At 39.8% G+C, this 19,470-nt stretch overlaps 2 protein-coding genes across 2 annotated transcripts in view; one reads left to right on the top strand and one right to left on the bottom strand.

The window, feature by feature from the left end:
* Positions 1-4,319: 4,319 nt before the first annotated feature.
* Positions 4,320-6,941, bottom strand: LOC117293750 (myb-like protein U). The gene has a single exon (XM_033776176.1). The coding sequence runs from the start codon at positions 6,410-6,412 to the stop codon at positions 5,027-5,029; it is 1,386 nt and encodes a 461-aa protein (XP_033632067.1). The 5' UTR covers positions 6,413-6,941; the 3' UTR covers positions 4,320-5,026.
* Positions 6,942-10,488: 3,547 nt separating this feature from the next.
* LOC117293280 (NKAP family protein UM04995-like) overlaps positions 10,489-19,470 on the top strand; it is a 44,051-nt gene continuing 35,069 nt past the window's right edge. The window contains exon 1 of the mRNA XM_033775517.1: positions 10,489-10,608. The gene's annotated coding sequence lies outside the window, so the exon portion shown is untranslated. The remainder of the gene's footprint in view (positions 10,609-19,470) is intronic.

Below are 19,470 nucleotides of genomic sequence, written 5' to 3'. Positions count from 1 at the left end.
TGTTTTAATCACTATTTCTTTAGGATAGGGTAATTGGTGTCGCGTGGAATACTTGGCAGGTCGCCGACAGAAAGGTTTGCGAACCGATGTTTTAATAGACGTTAAATTTGCATCGGGGAAAAAAATATTAACTTTTGGTTTTTACCCATATTATACACCGATGTGTGTAGCACTGTATACTCGGTACTTTTCCCGAGTCCAACCGATGTTGTTACTCGTGGCACGCCTGACTCGTGGGCCTATTGTTTTCGGAATTTATTGTTTATTGTTGAATGTTTCAACTTGATTCAAGAACACCATGCTTCCAGTGTCGCTATGTACACGTTTGTACAAAAAAAACAGCATTTGCAAAACTGCTTTTGGAAATTGTACATTGTCGATTCAAGACACGGCCTTTTGTAATGAGCAAAATCAATCAATCAATCAATCAGTTTATTTCCACAGTTTAAAAATCACAATCAGTACCAAATCATAGGCAATGTATTAGTTGGAAATAAAGAAATAAATAGGTGTTTGATAAGATTAATTAAATGAATAATAAGCATTGACACAAAATAGCACACGCTCTGTATATCGAGTTCCACACACAAAAAACATGCAATTATATTTCAGTCGAGAGATCTGCTTGTACAGCTATACAGAAAATACAAAGCCCCCCCTTTGAAGTTATCCCGTTCGAAAAAGAAGGAAAAAACGTAAGACGAAGTGACCATAATGTAACAATTCCATAAAGCTTCTTAAAAGATTACAACAGCTTTTACCGCTTAGCTTCAACGCTTCGGGCAATGACTTGGGATTATTTGGGATTTTGCCGAAGATTATTTAGTACTCATTTTGTGAGTGGATAATCGCGATTCAACAATGCGGGCTGACTGGGACACCACGTGCGTTGTACTAACTATTTTCTGAATGTCCAATATGCAATATCAAACCATGATGAAACTAACTTTACTGCCATATGATTCTGAGGTGATCACTTTGGGGGATTGTTGGAAAATGGTCCAAAATAGTATAATTGTGCACATGTCCTGACTTTCAACCGGGCATGAAAATTCTTCCCATATTCTGACTTAGATTCAGAACATATTTCGTTGTAGCCTGAAAAGTCTATTATTTAACTACATGTACATGTACATGTAGGTCAGCCTATGCACTCACTAAACTGTTCCTACATTTTGAGGACAAATCATTCCTGCTTAACCAGTCTACCCAGAGCGTTTGGTACTCATAGCCCTCTGACCCGCTTTCCTGAAAGGCGTGGGGTCATTTTTACAAGATGGACTCTGGCCAGATTACTCGTTCAGGGGTTCAACATCCTCTAGATCCCAGTATGAGCTTTAACAAGAAGTACATGTCTTCACAAACCAGCACTTACTCGCTTCAAAATGCATGTTCTCTCTATAAACACACACTAGAAAACCGTCTAGGATTTTGCATTTATAAAATCCATGCGATTATCCTTAAGAAACGCCTAAGCCACAGCTGAAGTAAATCCCCAGATTGAAATCTCCGTGGCCTCCCTTGGCTACCCGACCGATACCCGGCTCATCTTCAACCCGTGTTTAGGAGAACATTCAACGGTCAAAACAAGTCACGGACTCTTGGGTCGTGTGTTTGGGGATATTCCTTCAAATCCCAGATGCGATTCGGTTACTTTGCAAGTGAAATGGACGAGAGTGAAAGACTCAGACGAGATTCTGAACGAGCTTAGTGTCGGTTTACCCTCCCTCTATCAGCTCTCTCATCTTTAAAGGCACTGGACACTACTTGTAACTAACTCAACATGATTGTAAACTTTTACTTGCTGGTAACGAGCGATGGAGAGCTATTGGTCAGAATAAACGGCTCCCTCTGAAGTAACGTAGTTTTTGAGAAAGATGTTATTTCTCACTAAAATTATAAAATGCATCAGCTGAAACCTTTTATGACATGTATATGCATCTGTAAGCACACAAATATGTGCAACAAGGGTGTTTTTCTTTCTATGTTTTCCTTCAGCTTCGATAACCAATATTGAGTCCTAATTTTTACAGGTTTGTTATTTTATGCATAATGTTTGGATATACCAGAGTGAGAACACTGGTCTTTGACAAATACCAAAGATGTCCAGTGCCTTTTGTGTAGATACGATCCTATATGGTATTATATTTATAAGAATACTGTGCCGTCTTCAGAAGGATAAAGTGTGGATTATCGAAGAGGATTTAATATGCAAGATGAACGGTAGATTGAGAGCATGTAGACATCGTCCAAATACAAATTGTTAGAGCTGTTGTGATTGGCTTTTTCGGTAACTAGCTTCATCGGTAAATTTACTGGTAAATTAATGCGAGTGGATTTAGGATTACTTAAGAAACATACGTTAACCCCTTCCAGGCCACGAAATAACAAACAATGATACCAAAAGCAATTGCCGTGGTGCCCTGTGCAAACTACACATAAACAATTATAGGGGTGCCACTGTACCAAAGGGAAATTGCTGTGCCCCTTCATGAGCAAAGCCCAAGGTCTGCCCTTCCCTCCCAACACCTTTTTAGGACCACTCAAACAAAAACCTCGAACATTTCCTTTCTGTAAAAAAAGCAAACATGAGCTTGCCCATTTAATGGAACTATTGCTACACAATTTCACAGAAATTGGTACACAGAAATACACAGCCTCCGAGAATGACTCTGCTACGGTCGAAACGTCAGGCCATTAACTATTTAAAAAAAAAATAACTTTGTCAAAATATACATGTATCTATAAAAGATGTTTTACCTTGCACTACATTATTGCCAAGAGTGGCCTTAAAGCCAAGTTGAAAGATGAATTTGCACAACATAATCACGGCGACACAAATAGCATATTAAATCAACACATGCACAAGCACCGAGGCCAGCAAATACGTCAGATTTAAGCAAAGTCACATTTAAGAAAACTCAGACGAGTGACGTCATCTGAGATTAGATTTACATTGTTTGTCCATTCAGTCAATATAACATAACAGTACAAAAATAGTCTATTGTAAGATGTGCATTCAGTGGGGGCCTTTACCAAATACTCAACGAATCAGTCAATAAAAATTTCATTTGAAAGCATGGATGTGAATTAACTCATGCATTAAAGGCACTGTACACTATTGGTAATTACTCAAAATAATAAAAACTGACTTGGCAATTAGCAATGTATAGCTGTTGGTAGTCCCTCTGAAGTAATGTTACAGTAGTTTGGTGGTCTTTTTCCTTTATTATTCTTTTGCAAATTCGATCACCAATTGAACCAAACTTTTCACAAACTTGTTATTGTGTATGCAATGAGTAGACCAAATGAAAAGACTAGTCTTTGACAATTACCAAAGGTGTCCGCCTTTAAAGGCCCGGACGCCTCCTTTGGTGTATTGTACCAAAGTACCTCAACATATTATGCATAACATAATTACAAACCTGTGTAAACTTTGACTCAATAGGTCGTCAAATTTGCGAGAGAACAATGGAACAAAAAACACACTTGTCGCACAAGTAGTGTGCTTCCTTGAATTCCAGACATCAGCCGGGGTCTCTTAATATTCAATCCAATACAATTCTTCGAGAAATTACTTCTTTCTCAAAAACTACGTTACTTATCATATACCATCAACAGCTCTCAATTACTCGTTACCAAGTAAGTTTTTATTCTAACAATTATGATTTTTTTTTATTACCAATTGTGTACAGTACCTTTAAGATTTGAAGTCGGTGGCCTATAACCAATCAATGAATATAGTTTTAAAGCATGAATGAAATTTAACTCATTCATTAAAAACGAACAAAATTAATCGTCGAGGCCATTGTATGTTTAATTATTTTTAGGATGATTGTCCATGTTAAACAATGTACAATTTGAACTAGGACCGATCCCCAGGTGAAATATTTGTTCGGAGAAGGCCTACTTCAAAATGTTTTGCAAAGGATTGGTATAGGGATAACGCTTTTAATATTAGTCTGAAAGCTTATAACCGATACAATACACTGGACAATATTGGTGATTGTCAAAGACTAACCTTCACACTTGGTGTATCTCACCATATGCATAACATAACTAATCTGTGAAAAATTGAACTCAATTGGTCGTTAAAGTTGCGAGATAATAATAAAAAGAAAAAACACCCTTGTCACACAAAGTTGTGTGCTTTCAGATGCTTGATTTCGAGACCTCAAATTTTAAATCTGAGGTCTCGAAATCTAATTCGTTGAAAATTACTTCTTTCTCGAAAACTATCACTTTAGAGGGAGCCGTTTCTCACAATGTTTTATACCATCAACCTCTCCCCATTACTCGTCACCAAGAAAGGTTTTATGCTAATAATTATTTGAGTAACTACCAATAGTGTCCACTGCCTTTAAGTTCTTACTGGAACCATTTTCTGTGAAATTGTGTACGTCTGAAATGAAGTCATGTTCCAAATAACTGTTCTGAAAACAAAAATGGAAACAGCTGATTTAAGTTCTGAAAACCACAATTAAGGAAAATGTGTGAATATAGCCAAAACTTGAGCACGGTTGTCCACTATTTTCTGTCTTCAGAATTTGCTCCCACAACAAAAAAGGCCGAATTCTCACAAGTTTGTCATTTCATGTGAACACTGTCTGTGTCTATTTTCCCCAGCTCTACCAGTCCTGTCCAATACATAATTAATGAATCATAAATGTGAAGACAAAAAATCGAGTTAAAAACCAAGTTTAAACCAATTTCCCCGAGTGATTGCAATCCATCCAATACGCGTACGGTATATTTAACAGTGCAGCCATTTTATTTTCCTCAAATTCCAATATATTTTTTCAACAGATTTGTTTGGTTCTTTATGTTCATCACTTGGTGAGCTATAAAGATAAATGTTGTATTAGAGAAAATACTTTAAATGTTGACACCAACAGGAGTGCTCATGTTACTGATTGCATTACGCCATAAATAAATAAAATCTGAATACTCTACATAAAAACACACAATGAAAGGTTTTGCATAAAAATATTGATGCCAAAAATAGAACTATAACTATTTGAAAAACTTAGCCTTTTTTATCATCATCATCATCTGACTCCCAAGCCCGTAATGTTGCTCTCACGGGTGGATTAGTGTTATGTTTATGATTACCAAGTTCCATGGTGACGTCACCAAAAGTCATGTTCAGCGCGTTTAGGTTTCCGATACTGCGGTCCGCGTCCCTCTTCTCCGCGTCGCTCTCGATGTACTCCCGGGGACCCTTTCGACTTGCACACTGTAGGTTCTCGAGCAATCTCAGGGTGTAATAGTCTACCGTTTGATCGGGGTCTGTTTGGAGGCCAGAGAGTGTCCCCGCGAATGACTTGACCCGGTCCGGGAAGTTCGCTCTGTGCAGACGCTCCTTGTTCAGATCCAGGAGTGTCGGTCGTTTTTCTTCTCCGAAGATGCTCGGCATGGTGTGTTTCTGCTTGCTCTGTGGCCGTTTTTTCTGGGGGTTGGTGGACGAGTTGGGTCTTGATTGCGGGGATGGGTTTTGACCTTCCGGTGTCGGGGCTTTGAGATGGTCATTACCTTTTTTGTCAGTGGGTCTTGCCACGGCCGTTTTGGGCCTGGCAGGTTTGGCAACACTGCTGGTCTTTGAGAAGCCAGGCATTGCGGTTTTGGGTCTAGTTCTAGAGTTTGTTTGATTGGAATCAACAGGCTCGTTTCGTGTTTTCGTCGCGTTTTGGGGGTTACCGGGCACCACTCCGCCCGTTGATGAGTTCGATTGAAGCGTTTGCCGCGGGTGAGCCGTCACGGCAGTCGCCGGCCTCCTCGTGATTGTCCTGGGAGCGATCGACACCGAACTCGTGGGTCTGTTGTTCGAACTTGTCGGCATGTTGTTCGAACTCGGTGGCCTGTTGTTCGTACTCTTGGGTCTCTTGTTGTTGTTACCAAGAGGAACTGCTTCAGTTCCAGGTTTATAAACAGCATTTGTGCTGCTCCTCAGCCGGTCATTCCCAGTCGGTTCAACCACCACGATGGATGTGGCAGCAGGTCTGACCCCCTTCCCGTTCCCGTATTTAAGAGCCTCCTTATCCTTGCCTTCTTCCTCGGAAGACTGTTGGTTCGGGGTGTGAGTCGGGCTGATCTTGACCTTGTATTTGTCGTCCTGACCGCCGACGCTCGTGTTGAAGGTGTAGTTGTCTCGGTGGATTAACTCTCTTAGGAGCTCCCTGTTTCCCGTCATGCGGGCATGGGTGAGTTTGGAACGGTTGAGTTTGATCTGGAACCGCTTGTTCACCACTCTCTGGTCCATGGAGATCCGGTGGCCAACTCTATGCTTAGAGACGTCAAGCATTTGTAAGTTCTTCTGTAACATGGTGTCCAGTTTCCAGTTTGCGGAGTAGACCGTCTGAGATTTCTCGCCGACCAGAGCGCCTGGCTGCTTTTTCTCGGCGCGGGAACCCATTTCAGTTTAGACGATTGCTGACAAATAAAACAGTTATTTTCTTTAGAAAGAAAAGTACATGTACACATACTTTACTTTTGTTCAAAACAGATCCGTCCATGCGAAAATACATAGTGTTTTGTCTTTCACAGGAATACTAGTTGAACCTTCACACAATTTGATGTTTAAAAATAGTTGTTTCACAAAATAGTTTTCAGTCTCTCTGACAGACGTTGAAATACACATTTTCGCTCATTTTAATTGTGTGTAAACCCCAACTAGACTCACTGAGTCAACCCTATCCTCTGAAGTAGTCATTGAAGCATGCCATTAAGTGTACTCAACATCATGTTTAGCGCTCCAGCGTTACTCGACAGCCTCTTTGTATAGTAGTCATAACGGTGTATCACGGTAGACTGCAATGTTCATCTCCATGGTGTTCAAAATGCATGTTGGTTTTGCCAATAACCACCTGCCAACAACTAAGTAAACGGCTCAACTTGACTATTGACTAATCAAAATCACATTAGAGGACAACTCAAGTTTACGTAGAATGAACACTTCATGTTCTCAGTCAAATTACATACGTCTCAACACGCAAGTACTCATGTCGTCCTTCAAGCTCTGTAAATATGATCCAGTTTGTAAACGTAGCGGAGACATAACTCAGATGCAAATTAGTAAATCACATATCTGAAATGTTTTGAAGCAGACTGTTCCTTTAACTGCCGAGTGGAGCTCTTTCCTGACATGGCAATTCTCACTCTGCAAAATTGTTATGACCGGCTGGCAAAAATGAAGATGCACCAAACTCCAAAAAAATAATCCCAAATCGATTTATAAAAGTTGATGGTGCTGTGTCAGAACTCTATCATCAGAATCCCGTTTTGAACTGCTTGGTTCCTAACTAATCACACGATGCAATGGTCCGTCCGGTCCAGTCAGCCGAATAAATTTAAGTGTTTTTTTCTTTCTCTTGTTCTTCTCTCCTTTTGAATTTTAGTCACCTTGTACAGACAAACAAAAATCAATTTAATTTGATCGCTGAAGTTACTTGCTGCCACTGATACCCTGCTATGAGATGGTGAACCTGTGTTGGCAGTTGCCTATTGTAAACCTCTATTGTGTGATTCGGTGAATGAGTTTAACCTATTATTATAGGGCTAAAAAAAACACCCCTACCATGGAGACGCACAACAGAGAGACTCCACTCTACCAAACAGGGGGGTTAGACAGCGAGTTGGCTGGGAGGGTTTTGTTGACTCCGGTAAAATACGGCTGACATTGTTTTGTTATTTACCCGTTTTTGCGGGGAGACGATAGGATAGAGAAATATGTGCCATTCAGTCAATACAAGTATGGATTTATTGGTTTGGAATGACCGTGTTTGTTTTTGAAACGAGAGTTTACACTGCTGGGAAGATAATTTGGTGTACGTTTGAAATAAAGGCTCCAACATAAAAATGATTGAAAAATAGGCTACTTTTCGGAATTAAAAGTACCTAAGCACATACAATCAAGAATTCAAACATGAGATTTAAAGGCACTATGGACACTATTTGTAATTACTCAAAATCATTTTTAGCATAACAACTTACTTGGTAACGAGCAATGGAGAACTGTTGGTAGTATAAAACAATGTGAGAAACGGCTCCCTCTGAGGTAACTTAATTTTAGAGAAAGAAGTAATTTCTTACTAAAATAATTTGAATTGAATTCGAGACCTCAGCTGAGGTATCGAATTCATGCATCTGCTGAAAGTACACAACTTGTGCGACAAGGGCCGTTTTCTTCCATTATTTTCTCGCAATTTCGACGACCAATTAAGTTCAAATTTTCACAGGTTTGTTATGTTATGCATGTTGAGATACACAAAGTGAAAAGACTGGTCTTTGACAATACCAAAGGTATCAAGTGCCTTTAAGGGTAAACCCAAGTTCAGTTTAGAATTGACTTTCATTGTTATGCCTTCTAGTCGTATGAATGCTGGTTGGTGTAGAAATAACAAGGCAACAAACGGCGCCTTACTAAAAAACGTGGTGTTTCCAATCAACACAAGAATGGGTTCGAGAATTACTGAGAATTTGTTAATGATATTTTAATGTTCAAAATAATATCAAAGCGTGCAATAAGTTAACTTGCAATGTAAATTATGAACGACAGATGTATTGATTGATTTTTAGGAATACGTTGACCCCGTTACTAGAGAAGGCCTACTAAGTATTTGCACCAATTCTTTATCGTTTTATTGCTGATGAGTAGGAGCCAACTATCGCCCCTGTCTAAATATAGATTTTCTCGGCAAACTACATTCAATGCTCCGTATGATCATAATTCAATAGTCAAAATGGAGTGCTTCAATTTCACTATAGTATTAGCATTTACTGGACAAAATAATATCATTTATTCATAGGTTGCCAATAATATTATTCGATTTTGGTAAAAGCCAGCAGCATGAGCTGAAGTCAACTGAGGAGGAGTGGTGAAAATTTAGTTGTGAATGCCTATAAATGAAGGGGGTATGAAAAAAACATGAAATTGTTGGTTGGGTGCATGAAGCAGGAATGTTATGCACTATTAGCTGAAATGTTTGCATAGTTTGATCGATTGGATGTGTTTCATTGAAATACAAATATATTTGCTTAATAAATTGACATGGAGAACCTATAACCAACACGGGGGTAATATTACCCATGGTCACCGGGTTGCGATTTCTTTTCTTTCCAAACGACATTGCAATATTTGTTTCCCCTTTCCGTCAAAATTGGCTTTTCCCGTCAAAATACGTCATAAAGAAATTTGCCCGCTCTTTTACCAAATCAGTGCAATTAAATGTCGTTTGGGGGAAAAACTAGCCACCGGGTTTACATTGGTGCGTAGTGTAGCCCATGTTGGACTCCACCTTGTGGTACTGACTGACATCCTATGGGGGTCCTACTAAAAGCCGACAACAAGCCGACAACGCCGACAACAAGTCCAGAGCGCCGCCAACACGCCGCCAACAAGTTTTAAATACCTCATATTGACTATCTATCTGATATTGACTAAACCTGTTGCATGCTCGAACGTGTAGGGACTGCACGTTTGAGAATGCAATAGGTTAAATCAATATCAAACTCGAAATAGAAGTTCCGACTAGTATTTTGAAGGGGTGGTGACGCATCTTTGATATTTTTTAAAACTATGAACAATTCGAGTAACAGCTGAACAGACATGATTTGACTATTCACTTTTGTAATCACTTGTACAGTTTCAAAAAGTAATGTAAACATAAATAGAAATCTAGAATAAATAATGGGTCGTGCGGTGAACAACACGTTGCAAAGTTCGTCGAGTATAGGCCGACATTGTTCGCACTTTTATTATTGGAGGGTCGGTTGTTCATAGTTTCTCTCGTTATCGAACCTCTTTTCAGAAGTTTCTGAAGTGAAATTGTCATCATGTTCTTTCACTATTGTTCATTGTTATCAAGTGAAACGCATGCATGTCTCAACTTATTGGGAAAATTGGGGGGGGGGGGGCGGTGCGGAGGACTCTAGGGGGCGGGGCGGGGCCTGTGTAGGCCTATAAAAGCTCAATAATAATGTTTGCAACTTTTGTTTCTTATGCCCTTTTAGTCTTTGTTTTCTTAAGCTTAATTTCAAACCAAATTTAGGACCTTCTGAAGTATTCATTTCTCAGACCCAGTAACTGGGGCGCTGTAGGTCTAGGGCCTACCTGTTTTTTCACACACTGCACTTTCGTACTAGTACTAAATGCAGATGTCCAAATTTTTTGTCCGCTGCCCCCCCCCCCCCCCCGTCTCCCCCCCCCCCCCCCCGGTCTCTCTCTCCCCCCCCCCCCCCCCCCCCCCCCCCCCCTCCGTCCCATGCAGTTCTAGGAATTAAGGTCAAGAAGGACCATGGTAAAAAAAAAAATAGTTCCAATTGTTTTTTATAAATTACTTAATTGTCATCAGTCATCACAGTATATATACAAACTACTAGGTCACTGATGTGTAAAGTTGAACCAATCTTGCGGCCAGGAGGGGCGCGGCCGCGGCCAAAATGGTAAAAGTACATCCACTTTTAACTCTCACTCTTGAGGGCGCTGTTCATTTTGGGTTGTTTAATTTCTTCTTGACGAAGCTCTCTACCTGATGTACCTCCTCCTGGCTGTAGAACTTGGAAGTTGCCGACCTAAAAGAGGAAGAAAACTCCACCCAAGACCTGTATTAGGTACGAAAAAGCACATGCACATGTAGTATATGTTTTCGTTTTTGGGATAACTTTCCGTATGGCGCCACCACTTTTTCACTCATATTTACAGAAAGGGATATCTCATTGAGGTAAATTAAATACTATATTATTTCATATCGAATGAAAAAGTGGTGGCGCCATACGGAAACTTTTCCCGTTTTTGTCTTGTTTGTATGTAGAACAAGGGTCCACTGTCCTGTCGTATGACTTTTTTACAAGACATGCTACGATTTTTGTATTTTGTAAGTAAGGTCTTAGGACCTTACTCTATGGTAAGGAGCATGAGAAAGGAAGCACAGGCATGACAGGCGGCGGGGGCAGTGTCATCAGGCCGTGTCCGAAACGACGACTTCGGCTACAGCTACGTCTAGATCAGCGCGTCTACCTACCAGTGTTAAAGAATAGGCAGACGCGCGCGATCTAGCCGTAGCTGTAGCCGAAGTTGCCGTTTCGGACACGGCCTAGCTTAGTGTTCCGTCCCAACATGATAATCGTCCCAACTTGAGATGTTAAATTTGCATCGGGGATAAAGAATATTAATTTTGGTTTTTAACCCATACACCGACGTGTGTTACCACTGTATACTCGGTACTTTCCCCGATGCAAATTTAACATCTCTTATTAGTCTTATTTATAATATCGTTGCGGTACCCGCTGCCAAAACATGAACTGCCTCTAGCTACCGGGCAACCTCGGTAGTCTAGTTGGTAAGACACTGCTCTAGAATTGCAAGGGTCGTGGGTTCGAATCCCACCCGAGTAACATGCCTGTGATATTTTTTCACAGGACTCGGGAAAGTACTGAGTATACAGTGCTAACACTTCAGTATCGGTGTATGGGTAAAAACCAAAATTAATATTCTTTATCCCCGTTGCAAACTTAACATCTCTTATCGTCCCAACTTGATAATCGTCTCAACTATAATATAAAGTTGGAGCGGAACATCAGCATGTGAGTTTCGTGTCAGTGACCTGGTGACTAAGTCACTGTGCAGTGGCGATGGGAGTGGGTCTTCCCTTTTCTTTCTCGGCTAACCGGTTTTTAACTGTTCCTTGGTGGGAGCAGTTAATACTTGGAATGGTAGGCCTACTGGTTTGCTCTAGCTAGAAATTAAGTGGCCAGCAATAATGACCACTTTATTTTGGCTTTGCAACACAAACTGCCACCTAAAAGTAAAAATCGCCTAGTATCACTCTCAGTCTTGCTCCCAGAGTCTCAGTCAGTCTCAGTTTGCAACACAAACTGTACACAGTATTGGGCTCTTACTTTGCAACACAAACTGTATACAGTATTGGGCTCTTGGTAGAATCGTCAGTTTCCTTTTACGGATTGACTGACAAAAAACAAAATTTGACTGACGTCCTTCCATTTCAGGCTAATAACACACTCGGAGCAGAACCAGTAATAAATAAAAAGCAAAACTTTATTTTCATTCAGGAAAAAGTTTTGAGGTCGCAAAATTGAGGTCGGTCCGGTAAACCATAAACACAACATTAATTTATTTTGTTTGACTTTAGCTTCACCTGCTGCATTTAAAAACAAAACCTTAGTTAAAGACAATGGACACTATTGGTAATTGTCAAAGAACAGTCTTCTCACTTGGTGCATCTCAACATATGCATAAAATAACAAACCTGTGAAAATTTGAGCTTGATTGGTCATCGGAGTTGCGAGATAACTATGAATGAAAAAATCACCCTTGTCACACGAAGTTGTGTGCTTTCAGATGCTTGATTTCGAGACCTCAAATTCTAAACTTGAGGTCTCAAAATCAAATTTGTGGAAAATTACTTTTTTCTCGAAAACTAGTGCATTTCAGAGGGAGCCGTTTCTCACAATGTTTCATACTATCAACCTCTCCCCATTACTCGTTAGCAATTGAGGTTTTATGCTGATAATTATTTTGAGTAATTACCAATAGTGTCCACTGCCTTTAAAAAACATCTAAAAACAACCTTAGTTAAAAAACATCTAGAGTGACATCCTTCTATTTCACTTAATAAAACACCCAGCAGAGCCAGGTAAAAAATAATTAAAGCCCAAGCATCAGTTTACTTTTTATTTCTAGCTTCACTGACACTTGCCACATGAGCTGCTTTGTCTTTAAAAGTTTCTGTTCACAGATCGACTTACACAAAACACCCCCCTAAACATTGACTGACGCTCTTCCATTTCAGGCTAGTATAAAACACTCAGCTCAGAGCCAGGTAACAAATAATTAAGCTTGATACAGTTTTTAAGTTTACTTTTTAAGTTTAGCTTCACTGGACGCATGCTGCTTTTTATTAAAAAGTTTCAGTTTGTGGATGGACTTACAACCAAACCAAACCCCCCAAAACATTGACTGAAATCCTTCAATTTCAGGCTTAAAAAACATTCAGCAGAACCCTGGTTGTGTGGTTATACATAATAAAAAGGATGTTATATTTATTACCCGGCTATTATTAAGTTTGAAACTTTAGCTTCAATGGTCGCGCGCTGTTTAAAAAAAAAGAAGATCTGGCTGTCAAATGGTATTATAGGCTACAGTAAGTGAACTCTAACCATGCATACAAGGTGAACTGAATCAAGAATGTTCCGGGGGTGATACATGAAATGAAGAGGTACGTAAATGACGTGTATGGAAAGTATTATACTCTGTGATGATTGCCAAATTAAATGTAAAGCTTCTTACACTGGGCGGCCGCTTGCTGCTTTTTGTTAAAAAGATCTGGCTGTCAAATGGTATTATAGGCTAGTGAACACTAACCATGCATACAAAGTGTACTGAATCATGAATGTTCCGGGGGGTGTTACATGATCCTGTAAATGACGTGTATGAAGAAAGTTTTATACTCTGTGGTGATTGCCAAATTAAATGTAAAGCTTACAGACAGTGGCCGCGTGCTGCTTTTTATGAAAGAAGAGATCTGTCTGTCAAGTGGTAACATCTACATTGTACATTACATACCTTGTTAAGAATTCCTATTTAGTATGTAATCTTATGTAATAAGTATGTGGTGGTCGCGATTACAACTTCGTTTTGTGTCCCATTGTCCCTGATCACTTCTGCGAATGGACTTTAAAATTCCTTCAAGTAATCGTTGGTTTAAAAGGACTGTTCGGCCGTCGATCATCAGATTCTAAGCCTTGGTTTCCAGAGTTCCAGCCGTGAGGCCGGGTGGCGTACGATGTTCTGGCGGGCCAGCGGCCGTGAGGTGTGGCCGGTGCCGAGTGAACGCTCACTACCATACCCATTGATGTCCTTCACCAATCCTCACTACCGTTGAGTTGAGTCTTCGATGACATCTGGGATTCTCCACGCTGGTTCATCATCATCATCGCTAGACCCTGGCCTAGATTCTCACCATTATTGGAGGTACCTCCCCCCCTCAGTTGTCCCTCTCATTCTCGTTATTTTCTCACCACAATTATATTTATCTCGATGTATTTATTTAAATTCCCCTTGGGGTCTTTTGTATGTAATTTTCGTTGCTAATTTGGTATTATATTAAATAACTTTAATTTCTTGTTCCTAAACTTGACTCCATTTACATTCATTTCTATTGTTGGTCCTTCCCTTTAATGTTCTGTTATGTTGTTTCATTTTGGTATGTGACTTCGTAACAGAAATTTGGGGGCTTGTCCGGGAGAGAGACCATTAGCAAGTGTCATTTTTGCGGTTAATCAATATTTTTGGAAACCTTCCGAAAATGGCGGAAGCCCAAAAGAAACCGAAATTTAGTTTCCACTCTGCTGAAGAGTTCTTAAGCAGAACCGATTTAACGGTTGACATTGTTGATGAGTTAACCAAAGATCAATTGTGTGCAGTTGCACAAGTTCTTGGAGTCAAGGTATTCATTGGGGCGAAGAAGAGTTATTTAAACCGTACTGTTTGCCATGCTTTAGTATCAAATGGTTTAATTGAAAGTGATGGAAGTGTAACACAATTTGCGGATCCAAAAGAGCAAGCTGAGCTTTTGAAGCTACAATTACAACTTAAAGACAAGGAGATTGAATTAAGAGAGAAAGAAATGGCACATGAGTTCAAGCTTAAAGAGTTAGGAATGAAAGAATCCAAAGTTCAATCTTCAAACTCAACAAAAGTTGCTCACTCAGGGTTTGATTTTGGTAAGAACATTAGACTCGTTCCGAAATTTGATAGCAAGGAAGTGACACGGTACTTCACGTCATTCGAGGATTTGGCAAAAAAGCTAGAGTGGCCAAAAAAATACTGGACCACATTACTTCATACTGTTTTTGAAGGGAAAGCAAAGGAAGTGTACACTGCCTTGTCTTCCGAACAAAGTGGCGATTATGATGTAGTGAAACAAACTGTGTTAAAAGCATACGAGCTCGTTCCAGAAGCATATCGTCAAAAATTCAGGAAAATGAGACGAAGAAACAATGATGGGCAAACTTATGTTGAATTTGCACGGGAGAAAGCTAATGCTTTTGATCGTTGGCTCAAATCAAAGGAGATTGACAAACGTTTTGATAACATGAGGGAGTTGATATTAATGGAAGAATTTAAGAGTTGTCTTCCCAATGATATAAAAACACATCTAGCAGATAGAGATGTCAATAAGTTAGAGAAAGCTGCCAGAATGGCAGATGATTATGAACTTACTCATAAGCAATCATTTGGCTCTGACAATAGACATGACACCAGTCGCTCCAAATCGACAAAAGGGTCGAAGAATAGTGAACGGTCTGGTGATAAATCTGTCCAGTCCAGTGACTCTAAAACAGAGTCAGATCCTACAAAAGGGAAAGAAAATCCCACCGGGGTTTCAGAAAAGCCACATTGGCGGAAAAACCGGCCTGTTTGTAGTTTTTGTGGCAAAATTGGCCACACATTTGAAAGATGTTTCAAACGGAGGGACCAACTGGAAAAGCCCATTGCGTTTATTGCCAGTGAATCTTGTGGCGAAGTTGTCCTTCCAAAACACAATGTTGAGAAAAATCACATTGTTGAAATTCCTCTTAAAGTTGCGACTGGGGAAGAAAGTCAAGTAACAAAGCCAATGAACAATGGTTATGAAGCATTTATGTCTCATGGACGTGTTTCAGTTAATGGTGGTGTTGATTCTCATAAAGTTAAGATTTTGAGGGACACAGGGGCCGCGCAATCCTTATTGCTTAAAGGTGTGGTCCCTTCCTTAAGTGAATCTAGCCAAACTAGTGTTCTAATTAGGGGTGTAGAAGGTGGTTTTCTGAAAATACCTCTTAAAACTATACACCTTGAGTCAGATTTTATGACGGGGCCAGTCTCAGTTGGTATAGTACCCAGTTTGCCTATAGAGTGTGTTACGTTCTTACTTGGGAACGATATTGCAGGGGCTAATGTTCAATGTAATCCTTGTGCACAGGTTACCGAAGTCCCTCATAGTAGTGTAGACACAGAGCGTTTATCAGATGAATTCCCGGGCATTTTTCCCGCATGTGTTACTACACGTTCAATGGTTCGTGCCTCACAAAACGAGGACACATCTGAAATTTTAAGGGCCAATGATGATGAATGTTTTAAGCTGGCAGGAACATTCTTTCAAACTTTGAATGACAAAGTTTCCCGAGAGGAAAGGAATCCGAATCCTAATCTCTCGGTCCCTCTTGTATTGAATAAGAATGCACTAATTAAAGCTCAGGAATGTGACCCAGAGTTACGTAAAGTAGCTAGTGATGCACTTAGTTTACAAGAGGCTGAAAAAGTCCCGGTGTGTTATTTTTGGTCAAATTCTGGGGTGTTAATGCGCAAATGGCGTTCCCCCGAGGTACCCGCTGATCAAGAATGGCGAGTTTTAACTCAAATTGTGGTACCAAAACCGTTTCGGGCTGAAATTTTGAAACTAGCCCACGAACCACCCACTTCAGGCCATTTGGGCGTTCGGAAAACTCAAGACCGCATCTTGTGTCACTTTTTTTGGCCAAAGTTGTACCAAGATGTCGGCGACTTTTGCAGGACATGTCACACGTGTCAAGTAGTGGGAAAACCAAATCAGAAGATCCAAGTTGCACCACTTATTCCTATTCCTGCATGTGGACAACCATTTGATCGGGTCATAATTGATTGTGTGGGTCCCTTGCCAAAAACTAGATCTGGTCATATGTATCTTTTGACAATTATGGATGCGTGTACCCGATATCCAGAAGCAATTCCTTTGCGTAATATTACTGCCAAATCTGTGTCTGACGCTCTAGTTAAATTCTTCACTAGAATGGGACTTCCGAAAGAAATTCAGCACGATCAAGGTTCCAATTTTATGAGTAGAGTGTTTGGTGAAGTAATGCAAGCTTTGGGTATTGAACAAATGGTTTCATCTGCTTATCACCCTCAATCACAAGGTGCGTTAGAAAGATATCACCAAACCTTGAAAACAATGCTCAAGACCTTTTGTCATGATAATCAAGAGGATTGGGACAAAGGAATTGATTTCTTGTTATTTGCCACACGAGATTCACAAAACGAATCTACCGGGTTTAGCCCGTTTGAACTTGTGTATGGACACGAGGTTAGAGGCCCATTGAAATTGGTCAAAGAGAGATGGCTTGCCGAGCCACAGGTAGAAACTAACCTGCTAGAGTATGTTTGTTATTTCAAAGATCGTCTATATAAAGCATATGACATGGCTAAGTCCAACCTGTCTAATTCTCAAGAAAGAATGAAATCATGGTATGATAAGAACGCTAGGGAACGATCATTTCAGGTTGGAGAAAAGGTGTTGATTTTGCTACCAATTCAGGGCGAACCATTGAGAGCTAAGTTTAGCGGCCCATACATAATTGAGAGAAAACTCAATAGTGTCAATTATGTTGTCAAGACACCTGATCGTAGGAAAACTAGAAGGGTTTGTCACGTGAATATGTTAAAGAAATATCACGAGAGAATTTCTGAGACCAAACCTGTAGTTGTGACGTGTTCCTCTATAGAGATTAGTGAGAACAAGGTTGTAGATAACAATGAAAACGACGAAGATGTTAGATTTGCGTCAGTCACTAGTTCTCTCATGAATCAAAATTCTGATGTGTTAATGAACCTAGATTGTAAACTTTGTCATTTACCTGAACTAGAACACAATGAAATGGTTGAGATTCTGGAATCGTATGTGCAAATATTCCAAGATAAACCAGGGAGAACTTCAATGTTATTTCATGATGTTGATGTTGGAAATGCAAGTCCGATCAAACAACACCCATACCGTCTAAATCCGACCAAACTTGAGTATGTTCGTAAAGCAGTGACATACATGTTAGAGAATGACATAATTTCTCATGCTAATCAGAGCCCATGGAGTTCACCAGTTGTGTTAGTACCAAAAGAAGATGGAACACAACGTCCTTGTATTGATTATAGAAAAGTGAACTCTGTTACCAAAACTGATTCATATCCCATTCCACGGTTGGATGAGTGCATTGATCGAATAGGGCATGCCAAGTATGTAAGCAAGTACGACCTTCTGAAAGGGTATTGGCAAGTGCCATTAACACAAAGAGCTAGAGAAATTTCTGCCTTTGTAACTCCCGATGGTTTGTTTGAGTGTAATGTTATGCCATTTGGCATGAAAAATGCTCCTAGCACGTTCACAAGAATGATGAATCAAATTACTTCAGACTTAGATGGTTGTGGTGCTTACATAGATGATGTTATCATTTATTCTGATACATGGACTGATCATGTTGTTAGAACAAAAGCATTGTTTGATAAATTATCTGATGCTAATCTAACTGTTAATCTGAAGAAAAGTGAAATAGGTCAAGCTCATGTGACTTATTTAGGTCACGAGGTTGGTCAAGGAAAGGTTTCGCCAAAAGCAGCTAAGGTTCAAGCAATCAATGATTTTAAAGTGCCAGCACATAAGAAAGAACTCATGCGATTTCTTGGCATGACGGGTTTTTACCGTAAATTCTGCTCAAATTTTGCACATATCGCAGAACCGTTAACCAATCTGTTGGCGAAAAACACCAAATTTGTCTGGACAGAAAGTTGTCAGGCGGCTTTTGAGAATTTGAAAGGTGTGTTGACCCTTGAACCAGTTTTGATGGCAGCAGATTTTGGCAAACCTTTTAAGTTAGTAATTGATGCAAGCGATGTTGGCGTCGGTGCCGCATTATTGCAAGATGATGACGAAGGTGTTGAACATCCAGTTATTTATTTCTCGAAGAAATTAAATAAGCACCAAAAGAATTACTCAACAATTGAGAAGGAAACGTTGAGTCTCATGTTGGCAATTTCACATTTTGAAGTGTATGTTACAGGCCCTTTCCCAGTTACTGTGTTTACAGATCACAATCCATTGACTTACCTCAATAAGTTCAAGAACAAAAGCCAACGTTTAATGAGGTGGAGTCTGTTGTTGCAAGGTTATAATTTGGAATTCAAGCACATCCCAGGCAAACAGAACATAATTGCTGATGGTTTGAGTAGATCATGAATTTTTCAGAATTTAAGTTTAATGAGGTATTTAAGGATTAAGTCTGCTGTGTATTTGAATTGTATAAATCACAGTTTTGTAATGTGAGATTTATTGATCGATAACGGTTAGTTTGATGGCAAACAGTATTTACATCGTTATTTTGATTGGTAAATTATATTTTGGCAATTAAATTTGAAATCCTTTAATTAAGTAAATTTTTTTAATGTGAGATTACTACAGAAAAATACTTCATTATTGTCGTATTTTTCCACCCTGAGGGGGAGGGTGTTAAGAATTCCTATTTAGTATGTAATCTTATGTAATAAGTATGTGGTGGTCGCGATTACAACTTCGTTTTGTGTCCCATTGTCCCTGATCACTTCTGCGAATGGACTTTAAAATTCCTTCAAGTAATCGTTGGTTTAAAAGGACTGTTCGGCCGTCGATC

The sequence above is a fragment of the Asterias rubens genome, chromosome 8 (assembly GCF_902459465.1).
Source record: "Asterias rubens chromosome 8, eAstRub1.3, whole genome shotgun sequence".
NCBI lineage: Eukaryota > Metazoa > Echinodermata > Asteroidea > Forcipulatida > Asteriidae > Asterias > Asterias rubens.
This window is presented reverse-complemented; position numbering and strand designations above follow the sequence as displayed.

Bases quoted from the DNA above. Each gene is read 5' to 3' on its own strand.
- LOC117293750 (XM_033776176.1), bottom strand. From the start codon at position 6,412: ATGGGTTCCCGCGCCGAGAAAAAGCAGCCAGGCGCTCTGGTCGGCGAG.